This window comes from Protopterus annectens, chromosome 6.part0 (genome assembly GCF_019279795.1).
Source record: "Protopterus annectens isolate FY-2018-M chromosome 6.part0, PAN1.0, whole genome shotgun sequence".
In the NCBI taxonomy this organism is placed as follows: Eukaryota; Metazoa; Chordata; order Ceratodontiformes; family Protopteridae; genus Protopterus; species Protopterus annectens.
Window position 1 is genome coordinate 851,727,211 of NC_056737.1, and position 21,246 is coordinate 851,748,456.

At 43.3% G+C, this 21,246-nt stretch overlaps 1 protein-coding gene across 1 annotated transcript in view; it reads left to right on the top strand.

The window, feature by feature from the left end:
- LOC122803904 (serine/threonine-protein kinase MRCK beta-like) overlaps nt 1-21,246 on the top strand; it is a 300,217-nt gene that overhangs the window by 243,785 nt on the left and 35,186 nt on the right. The window contains exons 7-10 of the mRNA XM_044073586.1: nt 17,830-17,950; nt 18,387-18,504; nt 19,596-19,784; nt 20,401-20,515. Coding sequence (XP_043929521.1) covers nt 17,830-17,950; nt 18,387-18,504; nt 19,596-19,784; nt 20,401-20,515 — 543 coding nt within the window. The remainder of the gene's footprint in view (nt 1-17,829; nt 17,951-18,386; nt 18,505-19,595; nt 19,785-20,400; nt 20,516-21,246) is intronic.

A 21,246-nucleotide genomic window follows, 5' to 3' on the forward strand; every position in this document is an offset into this window, starting at 1 on the left:
AAATAGACTTATTTGCATCCCCACGCAATCACCAACTGAAGAAATTCTGCACAAGGACGTACCACCCACTTGCTTGGAAAGTGGACTCCCTATCTTTCAGTTGGAAAAACCTGACAGCATATGCATTCCCACCACTTCCTTTGATGCACAAGGTGCTATTGAAGACCAAAGAGGACCGTCCAAGGATCATCCTGATAGCTCCAGACTGGCCAAGGCAACATTGGTACCCATTACTGAGGAGCATGTCTCGGGAACAAATATGGCCTCTACCCTTAGTTCCCTTACTGTTAACACAGAACAACTACAACACCCTGCATCCAAACCTGAAAACACTGCAGCTGACTGCCTGGAACATTGCATAACACCAAATAACCCAAATGTATCCCAAAGGGTTAAAGACATTATCTTGGAGGCTCGCAGACCCTCAACAAGAAAAAATTATTCAGCAAAATGGAAAAGATATCACATTTGGAGTACTGCAAAAGGAAAAAATGTGTCACTGGTAAACATAGCCAACATCCTAGAATACTTGGCAGAGCTCTTCCACAAAGGCCTGTCCTATTCTTCCATTAAGATTCATGCATCAGCTATTTCAGCAGAATACAACTTGGATCCTCCAGTCTTCTCACATCCTCTGCTTAGGCAGTTTCTGAGAGGAATTAAAAATGTAAAACCACCTAGGAAGCCACCATTGCCAGCATGGGACTTGAACTTTGTGCTAGAAAAGTTGACACTCCTCCTTTCAACCAGCAGCAACAGCAGAATTACAATACTTATCATGGAAAACTGCTTTCCTGCTTGCAATCACTTCAGCAAGAAGGGTATCTGAGCTACAGGCATTAATGGCAGTACAGCCCTTCCTGATCTTCCATCAAGATAGAGTGTCCATGAGAACAAATCCTACTTTTATGCCAAAGGTGGTCTCCAGGGTATCTTTAAATCAAGCTATCCACCTACCTACATTCTTCCCCAACCCACAGAACAGGGGAGAAAGACTTTTGCATACCTTGGATGTACATAGACAATTGTGCTACTACCTGTACAGGACCAAGAGCAATAGAAAAACTGACCAGCTACTGGTAGCATCTGCAACATGAATGGAAGGAAAAGCAATTTCAAAACAGACAATCTCTAAGTGGATAGGAAATTGCATTAGATTTTGTTACTCCTACCATGGGAAGAAAACTCCAGAAAACATCAGGCCTCACTCTACAAGGGCTACAGCCACTACCACAGCTTTTCTACGAGGAGTGGCTACCAAAGACATTTTAGAGGCTGCTACTTGGAGCTCCGTGCATACATTTGCAAAGCATTATAATTTACCTTTATACTCCAGATCCCGAGCAGGTTTTGCCACTGCTGTTTTGCAAGGGATCTTAACTACACCATAATCTTATTTCTCCTCCTCCCCCAGTTTGGCTATGGTATTCTACCCATTTGTAAGGACTGCAGATGCATCCTTGAAGGACATAGTACAGTTTTGTACCTACCATAAATGTAGATGTCCGATAGGCATGCATCTGCAGTCAGGATTACCCACCTCCTTCCCTGTGTGGAACTACTAGGGTATTTGCACATCTTGTAGCTGGGTGGGGGAATCTATTATGGTGTATTTGTTTGTATATATGTACATACATGCTTATTTTTGTTTGCTCTCTACTATTTGGAACCATTTGCATTTATCCAAATTTAGCCTTCCTAGAGGGCACCTGGCATCTGGGGCAAGAAACACTGAGGAAAATGGCATCGGCTGATGCCTTTATACCCGAAGAACTGCAGCTATGACGTCGGGTGAAGTGCGACACCAGCCGAGGCCAGACCCAGACTTTGAATCGCCGATCAAGGGCTGTCTGACGACAGGACAACCCATTTGTAAGGACTGCAGATGCATGCCTATCGGACATCTACATTTGTGGTAGGTACAAAACTGTACTTTTCTTTTCTCCTGCTGTACTTATAGGGTGCTGACATCATCGGTGTTTAGAAAGGGGAATGTGCATACTGTGGGGAGGCAGACATTAAGCACACTCTGGCTTAGCTGTCATTCCCTAGGGCAAACAGCCTAGTGTTGACCTCTACACCCATATGTTTAATTGTCAAATGCACATTATTTGTTGCTGGTAGACTGTTTGCACATCTTTATTGCCATAGCATTCCCTGTTTGTATGAACAACTTGTGCATCTGTGGAAGATGTTTGCATATGGGAGGGATCCACTATATCACGTATGTCTCTGTAGTCATTTAACTGTGTGCACTGGGCAGACTGCTGTAATGTGGTTGGTTCCTGGAATAACACATAAAAATACCAGATATGTGTGTCCAACTGCTAAACTGGGATTTGGCCTAAGTGTGTGAGCATGCCCAGTTCAGCCTTCCCATGGCATGTTGTCTGACATATGTCTCATTTATCAAAGTGTGTGAGCATGCCCAGTGTGAGCATTCCATATGTTGGACTCTGCAGCCCACCACATTTGTGGATGAGTGTGAACTTCAACAAATATCACCTGTTTATGGTTGTGTGTTGTGTGTCATGTTGTGTAGTTACTGTACAACTGCTTTGTGTGTGAACACAACAGGATTATACTGTGCCTGCAGTGTTTGCGTGGGATACTTTGCATACAGTTGTCAACATCCTTTCACACTGACCTAACACTGTAGTACTGTATAGTGTACTGGTAGTACTTTGACTGTGGTGGACAGTATCCTGGGCTTTAGTGCTATCACTGCTTTACATTTCGATAGTGAGCACAACAGCCTGGTTAGGGGCCAGTTGTGTACATCTGACCATGTTGCATTCTGTTCAGATATGAACTACTTAAACCAGGCTTGTCCAGCATTGGTAGTGTATTCCACAACATAGGTGTACATTGGCAAACACTAGCGGTGTGCCCTAGTCCATGTCTAATGCTAGTTGGAGAGTGTGTTTGTCCTTCAACACACATTGTAAGTGGAGTTTGCCATGACATATGTCATGGTTAGTATACTGTGCCTCTGTCTACCTGTGACATGACAGTGATACCCAGGATAAAGCTACCATCTCCCATCTACTCATCAAGATTCCTATTGAGGAAGATTGATAAGTGACTCTATGGGTAGCCTGTACTGGGGGTTCACTCATGGGTGGGGGTGGCTTCTGTGTTATGGATCATGCAGTACAGCTTGTCCTATGTAAGTCAGTGCTGGGGTTCAGGTCTCTCATGTGCATAGCTCACTGCCATTCAGATTGTACAAGGTGCAGCATGTTTATTGATACCAGCAACACAGGCAACACATGGCATCTGTGCAAGCTCTTTGATACTCCTGGTGAGGTACTGTTGGGGACTTTACGGTTGATGGAGATGTCTGCTGAGGTACATCCCACAGGGGCTATTGTAGTCAATTGTACCGCTGATGAAGGATGACTGCAGAGCCACAATGACCTCCCCTTATCTAGATCTGACAACCTTCATGATTAGGTGGGTATATGGTATGTTTCTGTAAACACTACAGCGCATGTTTGTCCAATGCAGGATATCTATCACCTTGTGTCCCCAGGTCTCTCATTACATGTTAACTACATAATGGGTTAACACCTATGTGGTAATTGGTGGGCACTTACTGTATATCCACGGGGTTGACTATACACGTTTCTGCAATTAGCTTGCTGACATGGCTATGGCACCAGTTGTCTGTTTCTATGTGGCCCTTTTGTGGGATGCTTGTGTCAGCTGGTGGATCATATGTGGTGAGCAGTTTGTAGTCCTCTGCAAACATGTTCGGACACAGTCCTTCCATGTTTGCCTGTACCTATGGGACATATATACCAGACGAGGGAGATATCCCAGGACCAAGCCTTGTGGGATGCCAGTTATATCTGGTTTGTAGTCTGACATGGCTGCAGCATGTCTGACCATGTCTGTTCTGTCCTTGGTCTGGTTTGCAACCCCTCTACTGACATAGGGGTTTATATTTAAGCTGGTGAGCTTATCTATAATGAACACGTAGGGTATTGTATAGAAGCCTTTGCAAGGTCCAGCTACGCTGTGTGGACCACATTGCCCTCATCAATGACTGTTTCCATTGAGTCAAACATGTTTAGGGGCAGGATCTGCACTTAAGAAAGCCACACTGTGTAGGGTCCGGTGTCAGTAGGTCCCCAATATCTTTATGTCTGTGGTACATGCTGATCCTTTCCATAGCTGTGCAGACCGAGCTTCTCAGGATTCTGGGGTAGTAGTTTTCAGTATCCATTCAGGCAACACCTTTGTTGAGAAGGACCACTGTTGTTGTACACTGCTCTTTGGGTACATATTCTGTGGTAAGGCTGACATTGAGCAGTAGTGTGGTTTGGCATTCCATTCATCTTGGAGTCCATGTTGCACTAAGCCCAGGACACCATCTCATACCATTGCTGCTGTGTGTTTTGCTTTGTAGATGTTGGCTGTTACCTCAGCATCTGCAATGTCAGGGGGGCCAGTAGTCTGCTGGGATAGATATTCTGCATTGGGGTTGCACTGCACCTGTCAGGATGTATGTTGGCAATATGTGTGTGTGTTTGTGATATTTGTGTGATTCAGAGCATATATGTGAATTCCCAACATGGTTCCTACCATCAGTTGTGAAAGCCTTGGGATTATCCTTAGTGTCCTGTACAATTTGTATCTTCATAGGTTCATAGGTTCATACTAGGCTATCCACCCTAGGGCATTTGTTAGCCTAGCCAGAGAGTGTGTGGCTTTTGCCACCCCTTGCTATGTGAATATTATGGCCATTTATGATTTGCTTTGCTGTGCCTCTGTCTGGACATGACACAGTGAAGGCCCCCAGTGTAACTCTACAATCATCCATCCACTTGGCAAGATTCCTGTTGAAGAGTGTCAGTGAGGGGCTCTGCCTAACATGGAGTGGGATTCTAGTCCAGGGTGTGGGGAGCCTCTGGATTATGTATCTGTCCCACCAGCACATCCTATTTCATTATTTGTTGAGGTTGACATCTCTCACTCTCACAGCTCCGATGGATTTGAGTTTTCTGGGGTGGAGCATGTCCATTACTCCTGTGTTGGGCTTGGCCTTCTACAACAGGCATGCAATGCCTCTGTGTAGGCAGTATGTGACTGCATTCAGCTGGGGTGTCTACAGCCAGGCAGCATATGATATATATTTGAGACCCTTTATCTTCTTGGTGAGGTACCTTTGAGGTCTTTCTAACTGCTGCAGGTGTCAGGTAAGGTACATCCCATATGAGGCATTGTACTAGATTATGGGTGTGATTAGAGAACAGTATAGGGGCACAATGACCTCTGTTGACGTAGATGTGAATCATTTCCTGATACGGTGTCAAATGTAGACAGTCTTCCTAGCCACATTGGCAATGTGGGTGTCACATAACAGGTTACTGTCCACTTGTGTCCCTAGGTCCCTGGTTACTCCTTCCATACATAATGGTTTACCACCTATGTGGTAATTTGTGGTACCTTGTTTGGTATTTGGTGGGACATTCATACTGTCCAGTGTCTTCAGGATGGCTGGGTGGGGTTCCTGTGTGTGAGAGTGTGGTCTGTAGCATGCTACAGACTGTACAGCAGTCTTGCCTACAGTTAGTTGCACATGGGTGGACTCCAATGCCTTGTGCATTGTCAGTTACCTGGACGATGGGTGTCTGTGCTGAATATGGATACTCACCCTCCTTTTATGTTTTGTTCCAGGTTTTGGGGCCATGACACATGATACGTGGTATAACCTGGTAGTGCTGGTGTGCTGTCAGGAGGCTTGCAGCAGGTTTCTGTCACTGCACAGACATCGATGTTCTCCATACTGGGGATGGCCTTGAGAGCATGCATATTGGGGTTTGCACATCTGGCATTGGTCAGCATTACCCTTATGTTTCTTTCCACTTATGTTTTCTAGGGTGGTGGGTCAGTCTTTTCAGCCTTGCCTACAAAAGGCTCTATGGAGGTGGCAAAGGCCTTATCCAATATTCAGACGCCCAGGTGTAACAGGTGCAAGCCATCCCAAGAACAGCTGCGTGGCTTGTCAAGCATGACATCCCAAGCAGACAGACATTGGATCCCCTTGGAATGACACCAGTAAGTGTGCCACTTGTTATGACTGATCATTCCGTGTTTGTACTGTGGCATTATTCTTGGTAAGGGTAGGATGCTGCAAACGGTGAGTGTCATACCGGCCTGGACTACATAATCAGAGAGCTCATCTATGTCTCTTTTCATGTAGTCTAGGGTCTCAGGTCATTCACACCAGCATGGACTATGACTGCATCATATTTCTACTTACTTTGGAGTGACCTGCATACTTCTGTTATGTGGCGTATTGTGGCAGCCTACAGGCAGCTTACTGTACCCTTTCCCTTGTTCAGTCTGGTGTGCGGGACAGCAGTGTGTCTGACTATGGAGTCACCTACTACAACTGTATCAGGCATGTTGTTTCTCCTTCTGGCCTGTGACTGTTTGGCACACCAGCTTTGTGTACTATGTGTTGCATGTGCTATGTTTGGAGGTTGTTTGATTGGGTGTCTGCTTTAGAGGCCTCTGTTGGTGTGCTGTGTTTGTAATTTGTGCCTCCAGGAATGCTTTTCTGTGTTTATGTCTTTGGTTTGCAGTTGTGATAGGTCTATGTGAGACTGTGTTTGTGGTGTGTGTGGTTACCTTCTCATGCTGACTAGTTTTGGGAGTACTGAGTTGAGGGAGCTCAGCCTCCAGTTTGGATAGATGGTTGCATCTCTCACATATATTTGTATTTCTTGGGTGGAGTTGGGGGTTGTCTGTGTACTTGGGGCAGGTGTAACATTGCCTCAGGATTCACAGATTCAACTTGTTGTGGCTGGCCTTAGTGGATTGTATGTGTGGACATATTTTATTGCCATACTACTGATCAGTGATTACTTCATTGTTTATGTTTGCTCTATCATGTAGTAGCTTCCTCATTCTCTTGCATGGTTTGGTTATGGCTGGTGTCCACCATGCCAAATGCCTGTGTGCATGGCATTGTGTCTTGTTTTAATTTAGGATTGCATAATCCAAGCATTCCTGGCAGTGTTCATGGAATGGCTGTATTACAGGTTCTGAGGTGTGGCCCATATTTTGCACCTGCACAGGACCTTTAATGGATTCCACATCAGTTTGGAGGAGTGCAAATATTGCTTTACACATGTTTTCCACTGTGGTTTTCTGGCCAGGGACTGTGGTCAGGATTTGTATATCCAGTGTGATTACTCTATGGTCTGGTTTTACCAGTGAGCAATACACTTCGCCTTGTCATCCATTACCCATGTTGCTGATTATCACATCCAGTATGCTTACCCTCTTGTGGGAGTGGTACATTGTTCCTGGGCCTTTTGGTTTATGGATTCTATGAACTTTGTCCTACACTGTTGGAGATAGTATAATGCTCCCAGTCTATGTCTGGGTATTTTCAGTCACCCAATATAATGTGGTTTGGAGGACTTGATATATTCATGTATTCCAGCATAGGCCAGGTGCAGTTCCTGGTGTTGGGACAGTAGTCTGTAGCAGGCTATAAACTGGGGGGCAGTTTTAGCCACTGTTACTTGACCATGGCTAGTCCATGCTGCTTTTTGTTGTGGTACCAACATGGGCGTGTGGTTATCCTTGACAATTCTTGCTAGTCACCCTCCTTTTGTAGCTTGTTCCATGTTTTGAGGCTGTACAGCACAGTATGAGGTGTAACCTGGTAGTGTTAGGGTGCTGTTGTGAGCCTTGGCTCAGTTTTCTGTTACAGCGCAGATATCACCTTTCTCCATACTGGGTGAGTTTAGACTGCATGCATCTTGCTGTTTCGACTTATCCCTTATCTTATTCTTATCCCTTCTGATACCTATGGAGATAGGTTTGTGTTTTGAGCCTTACCTATTCAGGGCACACTGTGGGTAACAGCAGCCTTTGCCAGTATCCATACGGCCTGCACTGATAGGTGCACGCCAGTCCTAGCAGGTGGTGCATCATGTCATGCTCAGCATGTCATCCCAGACTGGCACACATTGGATCCCTTTTGACTAACTGCGATACTTCCGTCAATTATTGCACTTGATCATCTCATTGCCATGTTGTGGCATGATGCTTGGTGAGGGTAGGATGTTAGTCAGGGTCCTCAGGTGTGCATATAGTACATGGTGTTGCATTACTTAACACATAGCATTCATGCCTCAGGTGGTGCTGCAGGGCTGCCTCTGTCGGATGCGCATATTACACTTCCCTGTACATGTTTGAGAGCAGGTTGTGTCATGTTAGGCATCCCTGTTACTATATGAGTGAGTCAGAGAGGGGTATCATTCCCAGGGTTCCTACTGAGCCAGTGTATGTGCTATGCGTTGCCTCTTTGCCAAGGCCAGGGCATACTGGGCACGCCTCCTTCTGCCTACTGGGGCAGGCTCAGGTTGTTCCTCCTCCGAGTCACGCTCTGCCTGTGATGGCCTTTGCAATGGTGGGGGGCTGTTTGGCCCGGCCCTATGCTGGTCCTGCTGCAGCTGTTTTCACAGGATCATATTATGTAGCATAGCACATACCATGACAATTTGGGTACATGTAGTTGGTGTGTACTGCAAGGCTCCACCAGATGTGTCCAGACACCGGAACCGTGACTTGAGCAGCCCAAACACACGCTCTATTACATTACGTGTTTGTGCGTGTGCCTCATTATGGTGTTCCTGTTCAGGTGTGTGTGCGTTTCTGATGGGTGTCATCAGCCACGGCTCCAGTGCATAATCTGCATCCCCCACTAGGTGTCCATGCGGGATGTCCCCATTGGCAAATGTCTGGTACAGCTGCGTCAAATGCCAGATGTGGGAATCATGGTAGCTCCCAGGACAGCCAGCACACACATTCATTATTATGCCCTGGGCATCACACACAACCTGGCAGTTGATGGAGGGGAAGCCCTTACGGTTGATGTATGCCCTACCCCGCTCACCGGCTGGTGCTTTGATGCGTATGCGTGCAGTCTATTGCACCCACTACCTCAGGATATTCCGCTATTTGCTGGAAGAGATGCATATTGCTGGCCAATACCTCACGGGCATTGGGGAAATATACATGATCACCGACATGTGCTGACATGGCATCCAGGAACTGGTGCAGTACCCTGGAGGCTGATGCCTGTGATATCCCCATCATATCACCAGTTGGTCTCTGGAAGGTACCTGTTGCTAGTATTCTTAGGCCAACACATACCTTGGTTTCCACTGGGATGGATTCCCCTCGGTTGGTTCTGTGTGTGAGGCGTGGCCTGCACAGCTCCACTATTTGCTGCAGGAGGTCTCTGTCCACTCTATAGCGCTCTATCTCCAGCTCATGTAACCCATGGTAGGTGACCCTGGGCCTGTACACTTTTCTCCGTCTCCTCACTGTGGGTTGTCTGGCACCATCTACATTGTCACCACCGTCAGCAAGTCGCCTATGTCTCGTTATGACAGCTATGGCAGCCCCTAACATTTCTACTCTGAGTTCAGCTTTTTCAGTTTTCACTTCTGATAACGTAACTCCTGTCTTGCAGTGTCTCTTGAGAGAAACATCCTGCACTGCTGTTTGCAGAGTTTTAAGTGCTGGGCTGGGCTACTATTCTGCCTGTGTAATTGCCTGCATCTAATTGTTTTCACCTGCTAGCTCCAGCAGTATTCCCTGCTAGCTTCCTACTAAATCTGTTGCTTCCTTTTTCCTTTCTGTTTCCTCAAGGTGGAGCCATGTGTAATCCAGCAGAAACACGCTCACAGTGGCTTACACGCGCGCACACATACTTACACGGGTCAGAATCTGCTTATTCGGAGTAAAACGCGTGCACTCCCACGCAAACAGTGTTAAACATCTCCCAACACGCTCCCACATGCTCAGTATGTCTTACACGCGCGCACACTGCCTTACTCGCGCTTCATGGTGCACACGCAAGATACACATCCAGCAAGAAACTTTGGTGTAGGCAACAGTGTACACCTTCTATTTCTTGACTTTCTCATGCTTAGTTAGTGGCACACCTCCTTCCATGATATCTGTTTGACATCTGTCATGTAACTCTGACCTCCAATGAACTGCATTTCTTTCTACCATTCCCCCCTGTGATGTCACCTATCTCCTACTCTGTTCCTCCCCCTTCTGTAACTCTTACACTACTCAGACTGTGCTCATTTGCTATGTGACAGTGGAAGTCATTATCCTTACACTCATTTGCATCAGATTGCCTACTAATGCTTAGTTACATGTCTTAGACTCAGCTTCCCCCCTTAGCAACCACTACACGGTGGCCATGTTGGCTTTGGTCTGCTGGTCCCTGCATTGACATTCCATGTATTGCATAAAACCTACATTTGTAGGTTTAAAGCCTTCGTTTTTATGTTTTATACAGCGCAGCCCGTTTGCGCTGTGCTGCGCTGGGTTTAAACATCAGCAATCGACGAAAAAAAAAATTATATTTTTAATATATTTGCATCAGGTTACTTTGCCAATGGCCACATATTTGGCCATTGGCATGCTGCCTGACACATATGCACCCTTTATTTGGAGCTGACATGGCTCCATTAGTTTTGCAGAAACGTACTCAGTTGTCAACTGAGTACATTTCTGCAGCTAAAACGGCTCTTACACGGGCTGTTCTGGGCTTCCTGGATCGCTAATCATCCTCATTTGCATGCTATTCGGCTGCAAGTGAGGTGATTAGCTAATCCACGCCCACTCCGTGTAACAGCCGTTTTAGCTTGTCTCTTACACGGACTTTGGGCTGTTCCCTGGATCGCGAAGGCTGCATGGAGTCTTACACTACTCTTAGACTCCGTGCAAGCCTTCGTGAATCCGGCCCAGACATGATTTGATTAAAAGTTATTTACATTTTGAAATGTTAAACATGGACATGATAGAGTATGGGTTTTATGGGACAAGATCCCAGAATGAAGCTAAGAAAATGGACAGAATCATATTCTATGTAACATGGACTGCATGGAATGAAAGACTTAATGAAATCAAATACAGTGGAAAATGGACGTTGACAAAAATACTGGAAAAATTGTGGTATTGGTTGTGGGTAAAAGAGTGGGGGGAATACTTAAAATGGAAATATCAGTATATTGAATGATGTTAAAATATGTAAATATTGTAAATATGTACAAATCTGATTTGTGTAGATGTCTGAAAAAAAATACTCTTTTTCAGTAGATGTTGTGGGATCTTTTACATCCACACAAAACAACCAGTCCAGCACATAGGTCCCAATAAAGGCAAGAAAGTCATTCTGAGCTTAGTAAAAAATAAAAGGCTTTTAATATACAAAAAAGCAATCTGCATTAAGCGTTTTCATTCCGCACAGGGAACTTCATCAGAATGCTTGTAAAACAAATAACTGCCATTAATGCCAACAATTAAATAGTACAACAAACCCATTGGTTCCTGAACTAATTAAATTAACTGAAAGATTTCCAATTAAGTACTTCCAACTTGCCTGCCCAAAACACCTTGTGTGAAAGTATACAATGTTTAATTATGATTGAAGTGACTTCTTTGCCTTTATTGGGACCAGTCTGTGCCTGATTGGGTGTTTTGTGTGGATTATTAGCAATTTGTGGTTGTTTCACCTAGTTTTTTTTCCACCTTAAGTTTGGATCTTTTACATCCACCTAAGCCACCACCAACTCTTGCAAACGGGACCTTGGTTTAACATCTCATCCAAAGGACGTAAAACACAGTAGTACTGCACTAAATACCTAGCTGTCAGATAAGTGCCTCATTGGGTTCATTTTTCTTTTTCTTTTGGTCTTGTTCTTTTTTGGTTACTGAGAGTTCATGTCATCCAAAAATGGAAAATGTCAGTGTGGGAGGCAGGTTCTCCATAATGATTGTCACAAATACTGTGTTATTTGTCTGGGTGCTTCCCATGGCTGTATGTTCTGTAGAATTTGTAAAGTGTTTGTGCCTAACACTCTTAGAAACTGGTTGTCTTACTTGGCCATATATCTTGAGAACCAGAAGCTTAAATTCTTACCCCAGAATAGCATGGTGGAAACTTCTAACCCAAGGTACTTTTAAGTACGAAGGCCAAGAAATTCTTTGGTTTTGATTCTTTGGCTACCTAGCCTCCACCAGATGCTGCTCCAGAGTTGATGATAACTGTGTAGATTGCCCGGTGTCTGCATCAGATTCCTCTGCTCCGACGCCATCATAGGCCAGCACGGATCCTTCCTTTCACACATCCTCTGAGGCTTTGCAGGCATCTGCACTGGACGTCGAGGGGAACTGTGGTTGATTATCTTGGAGGGCCGTAGAGGGATTTTGCAGATTCAGGTCAGGGAGGAGGTTTTGGGTACTCTTATTGAATCTGGTCAAGAGAAAGAAGCTCTGGTGTGTGTTAGGGCTAATGTCTCTACCAAGACAAAGCAGAATCATCAACAGGAATGGCAAGAGATTACTTAGGGCCTGTTTAGTGCCTTAATGGCCCTTAAGCCTCCTAAGAGGCTTTTGTGCCTATACCTCATTGGATTTCAACTCCTTCCAAATGGACTAGTGAACCCGATTTTTCAGATGAGGAATCAGAATTTGATGATGGGTCCTTGGCTTACTCTTCCCAGATGCCCTAGCCTTTGGCTTTTGGTTCTGATGAAGAGGAGACTATTAGTCCTGAGTCTTCTTTTGAGGAATTGTCTTTTGAAGATACTATAGCTAGAATGAGGGAATACTTTAAATGGGATTCTTCTCAAGTGTCTGATATCCAGAAAAGGTATAAGGAGCTGCTTCAGGTGGACACTCCAAAGCCTTCTGCAGTTCTTCTGCGTTGGCTGCTTCTAAGTCTCCTGATTCTTAGCTTTCTGTGCCAAAGAAACATGACAGGTTCTGTAAGGTTCCTGAGGATTGCCAATTCTTATTTAAGTGTCTTTCTGCTGAACCTGCTGTGATGTCAGTCTCTTCTGACAAGCCTTCTAAACTTTTGTCCTCTTCCAAACTTTTTCCTTTGGATAAGGATAGTAGGGAAATGGATAGAATTGGTAAGAAGTTTTATACTGCTTCTACTTTGGCCTTTCGGGGCATCAATTACAAGACCCACATGGCCAGATATGATCTGGCCCTGATTGGCCAAACTTGTCAGGTTATTTCTGACCACCCTGATTCTGAAGCAAAATCTTCTGCTCTGTCTATTTTGAGTTCTGTCTCTCAGGTGGCTTGTCAGTCAGTCAAGTGTAGCTGTGATGCTGCTGATGAATCTTCCAGAGCTACTGCTGTTAGTTTTATCATGAGGCATTATTCTTGGCTTCATCTGCAGTTTTTACCTAAAGACATTACGGCCAAGTTGCCGGATGTTCCTTTGGATAATAAAAATCTCTTTGGGACTGCTGCTGCTGATGATATATTTAAGTCTCTTCAGGAAAAAGGTAAAGCTTTGCAGGATCTTAAATGTATTTTTGTGTCCCCTATCCCTAAGTTCCCGAGGAACTATCCTACTAGGTCTGCTTTTGTTCACAGGCAAAACTCGTGAGGCCACCAAAGGCAGGAAGGGTGTTAGGCGAGCACTTCCTGCCAAGTCTTCTCAGACTCCTGTGGATCAGAAGCCTTCTTTATCTAACAAGCTTGCTGTTGATTGACATCTTGCCCCCCCCCCATGCCCCATGGCAAGGTTCTCCTGTCCCTTTGGGTCTCCCTTTGTCTTCCAAACTGGCATATTATCAACATCCATAAAGGTTACTTCCTGGCGTGGAAGTTTCTCCCTTCATTTTCAGGGATTCCTCATCCTCCTATGGAACAACTTCCTAATTTCTTAGAAGATCCTGGGTCCCTGGTGGACCAGGCAACCGTTCAACCTCTCCCTCCTTCATGAGGAGGAAAGTGATTTTACTCCAGGATGTTCCTGCCCCCTAGCAAGGGGGGCACCTCAAGCCCTATTCTGTATTTCTCCTTGCTCAACACCTTTTTCAAGGTTCCTTCTGTTTGGATGCTTACTCTTCAAGCCCTGTTTCATCTTGTACTACTCCAGGTTTTCTAGTGTCCTTGTATCTGAAGGATGCTCACCTTCATATTCCCATTCGCCCACTTTTCAGGCAGTTTTTACATTTCTGTGTTTCTTTCTATCATTTTCAGTTCTCTGCTTTGCCCTTTGACCTCTCTGCTGCCCAAAGGGTATTCACAAAATGCCTAGCTCCTGTGATTGCATTTTGCAGGCTTCAAGGCATTCAGACGTTTCCTTATCTAGACAACCTGTTGCTTCAGGCACCTTGTCCCAGTTGCCTTTTACAGGATCTGGATTTCACCATATCTCTCCTCAGAAGTCTGGGGTTCACTATGAACTTTTCAAAGATCTGTCCTGGCTCCCTCTCAAGATCATGAGTATCTGGGTTGTAGGGTTCAGACAGTAGGAATATTGGCCTCTCTTCCATCTCCAGAAGTTCTGTCCTTGACAGCTTTCTTTCTCTCTTCTTCCTCTGCCTGCTCTTCCAACCAGAGAGTTTCTTCAAATCCTGGGATGCATGGTCTCTTCTATTCCAATGCCTCCTCTTGCCAGATTGTACATGTGATAGGTTCAGTGGCACCTGAAATTAGTTTGGCTCCAACATTGACTCCTCCTGGATTTCAGTGTACCTCTCCTTCCTTGTCATTAGCTGGAATTCGAATGGTGGATTCAGCAGCTTTCCCTCAACCCAGTCCTGCCCTTTCAGTCTCTGGTTCCTTCTTAAGAACTGTTCACAGATGCTTCAGACATGGGGTGGGGGGCTTCCTGTGGTCTTCTGAATGTTCATGGTCTCCCCCCTCCAAGTCAGTCAGACCATATCAATATCAAAGAGCTATGATTCTGGAACTTCACGCCTTTCACCTTATGCTGTCTCTAAGCCCTCTGAAGGTTTACATGAACAAAACCTCAGTGATATGGTATGGCAACAAGCAGGGGGACACAAAGTCTTACCTTCTCTGTAGCTTGGCTCTTCAAACCTGGGGTCTGTCTCTCAGTTATCAGTTAACTCTTCAGGTGGTGTATATTCCTTCCAAGCACAATCTAGTGCAGACTGCATGAGCATATCCAAAACACAGGCTCACAAATGGATGCTTCACAGAGACATGTTTTTGGACATAGTCCATCTGTGGGGTATTCTTCAAGTAGATCTTTTTGTCTCCCCTCTAACCAGGCAGCTCCCTCTCTTCTGTTCGAGTGCCATGCCATGCCATGTGGCATGGAAGATGGATGCCTTTTATTTTCCTTGGAAGAGGTTGTTTCTCTATGCCTTCCTTCCCTCCTTTTCTCCTCCTTCCAAGAGTCCTGCAAAAGATTTAGCTGGACTCCTCAAAAAGTCTTTAGTGACTTTCTTTTGGCCAAGATAACACAGGCTCCCTCTCTTAATTCATCTGGCCAGGGGCAATCCTCACAAGTTACCTCACTGGCTGGACCTCCTCACATAGGACAGTGAGTCACTCATCCATCCTCACTTGTCTGCTCTTCAACTGACCCTGTGGATGATACGGTTTTAATCCCTTTTAGACACCTCTTTTCTGACGACGTGCTCAGGGTTTTACAGGCGGCAAGAAAATCTGAAACCAAAAAGACTTGTATGTTAAAATGGAAGAGATTTTCTCTCTGGTGCCATACTCATAACCAGGATCCTTTTTTGGTAGGGGTCCCTCTGGTTCTCTCCTACTTATGTAAGTTGTTCCAGTTTGGCTTGGCCTATTCTTCTGTAAAGACCCATTTGTCAGCTATTTCTGCCTGTCTGCCCTTGAATCCTCCTCTGCCTTCTCACTTTGAAGTCAAACAGTTTAAACGCATCCTGCATCTTAGTTCCTCAGGGAAGCCTATTCCTCTTCCTTGGAACCTTAATTTTGTTGTAGAAAATGGACCCAGGCTCCTACAGGTTCAGCTTCTCTGGAGCATTGTACCTGGAAGAATGTCTTATTACTTGCTCTTACTCCTGCTCAAAGGGTTTCTCAGCTTCAGGCTCTTACGGCCATCCCTCCTTTTTTGATTTTTCACAGGGACAGGGTGTCCATTTGCACTAATTCTTCGTTTATGCTCAAAGTGGTCAACAAGTTGTCTTTGAATCAGGCAGTTCAATTCTCATCTTTTTTCCTTCTCCTCAGTTGGCTAGTTAGAGGGTCCTACATTCCTTGGATTTGTACAGAGAGCTCAGGTACTGTTTGGATAAAACTAAGACCATTCATAAATCTGATCAGCTTTTTGTTTTTTTTTTTCATCCCAGGACATTGGATTTGCTTGTTTATAAACAGTCTCCTCCTGGATATCTAAGGCTATTTATTTTCTGTTATTTTCATAGCAAATGTCTGTCTACTTGCATTACAGCTGGCTCCACCAGGGTTTTGCCTCATCTGATGTTTTTTTCAAGGGGGTTGAACAGCAATTCCATCCTTGAAGCTGCTATTCGGTGTTCATTGCATACCTTTATAAGCACTATAAATTGGATTTGTTTTTTAGGGCCAGAGCAGGTTTAGCTCAAGCGATTATGTATGGGTTTGTTGAAGGTTCTTCCCAGCCTTGCACCTCCTCATCTTTTTCTTGAGCTTTTGTACTCTCCCTACTGTGAAGAATACTACAGCAGTGATATAGAAGGACATAGTGCAGTTGTGTAACATCTTACCATAACAGTAGATGTCCTTCTCTTTACTGTTGCAGTATTTGCTCCCTCCCTCCAACCCCCTTTTTTCTTTTGAGTTTTGTTTTGGTATCCCTCCCGGTAGAGGGTCTCCCTTTTCCATATGCATTTTCTCCTCTAGATGTGTATAGTCTATTTTGTCCTGTGGAGACTATTCTCTTCTGGGGAAACTGTGTCCATACGTCACCTTTATGCCTTGTGTCCTGAACAGGGAGCATACAAGTGACGTAATATGCATACAAGATGTAAAGGCTTTGGTATACTGGACATACATTGGGCTGCCTTTGGCAGGAGATCCCTAAGGTGAAGAATACTGCAACAGTAAAAAGAATTTTAGAAAGATTATACACAACTGTGCTTTCTTTATCCATAGTTTCTTACATGTTATAGAATTTTTAAATTAAATATTAGCCATGAGAAGTGTTGTTTTTCTTCACATCGTTGCCCATACTCATTTTTGCCCACAAACTTGTGCCAGTTCTTGTGAAATCTACACCAGGAGCTTCTTTCTTTTGGGGGAGCCCTATACACAGGGTACCACTATGTAGGTTGTCTTGGGGGTAGCGTGTCAATGTGTAACTTGAGTGAGACAGGGACAGCTAAAGAGCTGTCATACTGCAGCTGACATGGGCTTTTTTCTGCTTGAACTGATCTCCCATTAATGTGCTGGCTGATATGAAGAGAGGGGCATGCAGTAATGTCATGAGGGGAATGCCTCTTCTTCATTCTAATGTCATGCCTCAAATATTAGCCCCCCACACACACACACACACACGCACTGTAGCACAAGTTTGCCAGTATGGTATCATCACTGACATCTATGCAGTATCCATACAGCCCAGTACATCCTCAGACCCTCACCCCTTAGAAGAGGCAAACAGGGTGCAGCCTTGTCTTTCCTCTTTCCCTTCACCAGTACCCAGCAGATGCCAAAACCACTAATCAGGTTTGGATCGTTGTTCGGACTTTATCCATGTACAACAACAGTGTACTTGAAGAAATGTGGTGCTTAAGTAATTTGACGATTAGAACATAATTAGAAACTAATAAGTAAAATTTGATTCTTGCGTGTTGTCATTACCCAGAAAATATTTCATGATTGTCAGTTTTGTTGCCAATTTTTTTCTGTGTGTTTTTTGGATTAGCAATGTACACTGTAACTCGAATGCATTGTGTGTTTTCATACATCTTGAATTTTACAAATAAAAACACCAATGAAATATGATTAAATGGAAGTTGCACTGTTCCTTTGCAGAAAGCAGTGACTTCAGTGTGCCAGAAACCTCTGATAACAGCAGAAGACAAATGTTAAGAACTCGAAGCAAGAGAAAATTTGTTTTCAGAGTGCCAGAGGAAGAGCGAATGCAGCAGAGACGGTAGCTATTCTTTCTGTTTTGCACTTGCATTGCTAATAATGTTACACTACATTGGCTGAGATTTATTTATGCAGTCTGTTTTCATTGGATAGATGAAGCAAACAGTTATCACTTTAAGCATTTAAGCATTTGTTGGAGTAAAGCCACAGATGTATGTCAAATCATGTTACTTATTCCCAGTGAATTACAGATATTTAATGGAGTATTACACATTCATCAAAGCAAACAAGGAAAAATTTTAAAAAAATCAACATCTTGCTTGAAACACATCCTACTGATTAATGTTTGAAACACTGTCGTTTGTAATTTGTATGTTTTGTATTAAAACAGTGTTTTCGTGGAAGCAAACATACAGCTTTTTGTGCCACATTGAAAGCTGTTGTTGAAAAACACTACTGTTAAGGAGTAAATTATTTTGTTTTGTTTTATGTTCTAGGGAAATGCTTCGAGATCCAGAACTAAGGTCCAAAATGATATCAAACCCCATCAACTTCAACCATGTAGCACATATGGGACCAGGAGATGGGATGCAAGTGCTGATGGATCTACCTCTGGTAAATAAAAGTGGAGATGCTGAGTAATGAATGAATATACTCAAATCAAGATATCACAAGGAAGGAATGAGATAGACAGTGAATAGCTGTAATATTTTTTTCTGAAGTGAACAGATGTGTTAATGTATTTATTAGCTGCTTGTGTTTACTTGAAGTGTTTTAACTGAAGTCCATCATTTTTACGTACTCATAGCAGTTTAGGATTTTTAGAGTATATAGAACTGGGCTAAGAAAAAAAAGGACATTATTAAAGAATACAAAAACTGTATTATCTTCTTTCTTTGTTATAAGTATTTATACAGTACTTTCTGGAAATACTTTTTACTTCCTAGACCTCAGTAGTAACTACATTGCAGTACAAGCTGTTAAATATCAAAAACAAGTGGACTTATTGGATGTTGCATTAAATAATAATAGATTATAGACTAGTATACACGTTTTGCATTGTGAATGAATAAATAGTCATTCGTTCAGTTGTTTTTTAGAAACCAGAAAGCATACTAATACTGAGCTGTAACACTGTAGCGGCACAAGCCATTTAAAAGCGAGCTTTGTTGGCATACGTATAACAAATATATTTTGAGAAGAGGCATTGGCATTTGTTCAAAGGTGGTATTAGTAGCTTTTCTGTTTGCATTATTAGAGGGTGTTCGAACAGTTCTTAGCTTTAAAAGGAGTGCTAATGCTGGTGATTGTAAAGTGTGTCATGTGAGTGTAAATTGCATTTAAGACTGAACAATCTGAAACTGAATGATGAATGTTGCACAAGTCGAGATGTTTGTAGTGCTGAGCAGTAAGTGATTAAGCAGATATAGTTATGTAAGGTTGTGAGTCCGCACACTTACTGTAAACGAATGTTATTTTTTTCTGCAGTTGTCTGCTTCCTTCAGTTTGGTTACTGCTCCTGCTCATGTGATGCACTTCACAATCATTGTAGTATTATTTGAAGCATCCATAACCATGGTAAATCTGAGTGCCAGATACACAAATGTTTAACAACTTTTGGTGGTCTACTTTTGTGATGCTATGTGACAAATATTAAGTCTTACTCCTTCCTTTTTTCTGTTTGTTTGTTTGTTTGTTTAACCTAGCAGGCTGAATGTCCTTCCCCCTCATCCTCTCGACACCATGCTTTGATATCTCCTCCAACAAACTTTGAGCACGTCTATCACATGAGCCCTATCTCTGCTGAAATCTTTCTTCAGAAAGACCATTCCTCACTGCAAGGCCTCCCTCTGCTTTCTTCCTCTTCCTGTCCCTCCTCCACTTCTTTAGCAAGGGTAGGCGTAGCTGTGTAAGCATTTAGGGCTCTAAATTAGATGCAGGCTGTTAGCTGCTTACCACTGCTTAATATGCCCAGCACTTTCAAATTTGAGGGGATATTTTAATTTGTAATTCACTAATTAAAATCTGAAAATTGGAATTAACATGTAAGTTATTGGCTGTAATTGTACCTGATTTGCAGAAATTAAGAAGAGTGCTTGCAATCCTGCAAGTGAAAAAAATGGGAGTGCTGGGATCAGTGGATTAAAAAACTAATTTTGAGCCCAGAATTCCATAGTTCATTTTCTGTGTTTTAAGATTCATTTACTGTGATAGCACAGAGCATTTGAGAATTTGTAGGGTCTCTCATTTACCTGTAACCATTACTGAATCCATTCTTCCTTCTCTCTGATTCATTGTAACGTTTCCATTTTCATGTTTATTACTGTTTGTTCTTTAAAATCAGCTCATAATTGCTTCCTGCAACATGGTTTATTATTACATTTGTAGAGTTTGTTTTTCAGTAAATAAACTTTACGGGGTTGGGGATTGTTAAATTATTTCTTTCTGCAAATAATGACTACATAACATAGCTGGGATATAACTGTAATATCAGTGTAACTTTTCTGGCAGAGTGTATTACCTTCATCCCAAGAAGAGCAGCCCAAAGATAAGGCTCGCCCAGCTGTCTCCAACCCTGCTCGACAGCAGCAGAGGAGTCGATCGTACATCACACACACTTCATCAGGTAATAGCAAGTGTGATTTACAAGGCAGTTGTGGTTGTTCAGACTGGTGTGCTTTTGTCACAAAAATATGAAGCTTATTATGTGCTCATCACTAAGTCAAAAATGCAAACTTGTGGTATTCCAGTGGAGAGAGGTTATCTGCCATTATGCCATGGTAGTAACCTGATTTTTGAATTAGTAATGATCTTATCTGGTAGAGTAAGCAGATCTGAGAATGGCAGTCCTTTCTGTTTTTTTTTTTTGTACAGCCTCAAGTGTATTGATCCCAAGTTAACAAAGTGAATATTTACTTAGATGCACATCTCCAAATGTTAATATGAAAACCAAACTGTAAAATATCACACACACAAAACCATTCAGTAATAAAATGTAGAAAAGACACGGGGAAGCTAAAATATTCACTGTATGATACCTTAAACCTCCTGTAGTGGAGGCCCATGGGATTTATGCATATTACCCCTTAAGGACATACCAGTGTTTCAGCTACATTTAGAAGCCATGTAGCTGAAATACTGGTGTGTCCTTAGGGGTCATGTACATATTTCCCGTGATCCTTCGCTACAGGAGGTTTAAGGTTTTGCACAGTGAAGATTCTAGCTTGACTGGGTCTTTCTTGCAGTTTTTACCACGTTAACATTATAACATCTTCCTTTGCACATGCAACTAAACTATTTAGTCCAGTGATAGCATCTTTACTTACACTGACATTTATTAGGCTTATTTAATTACAG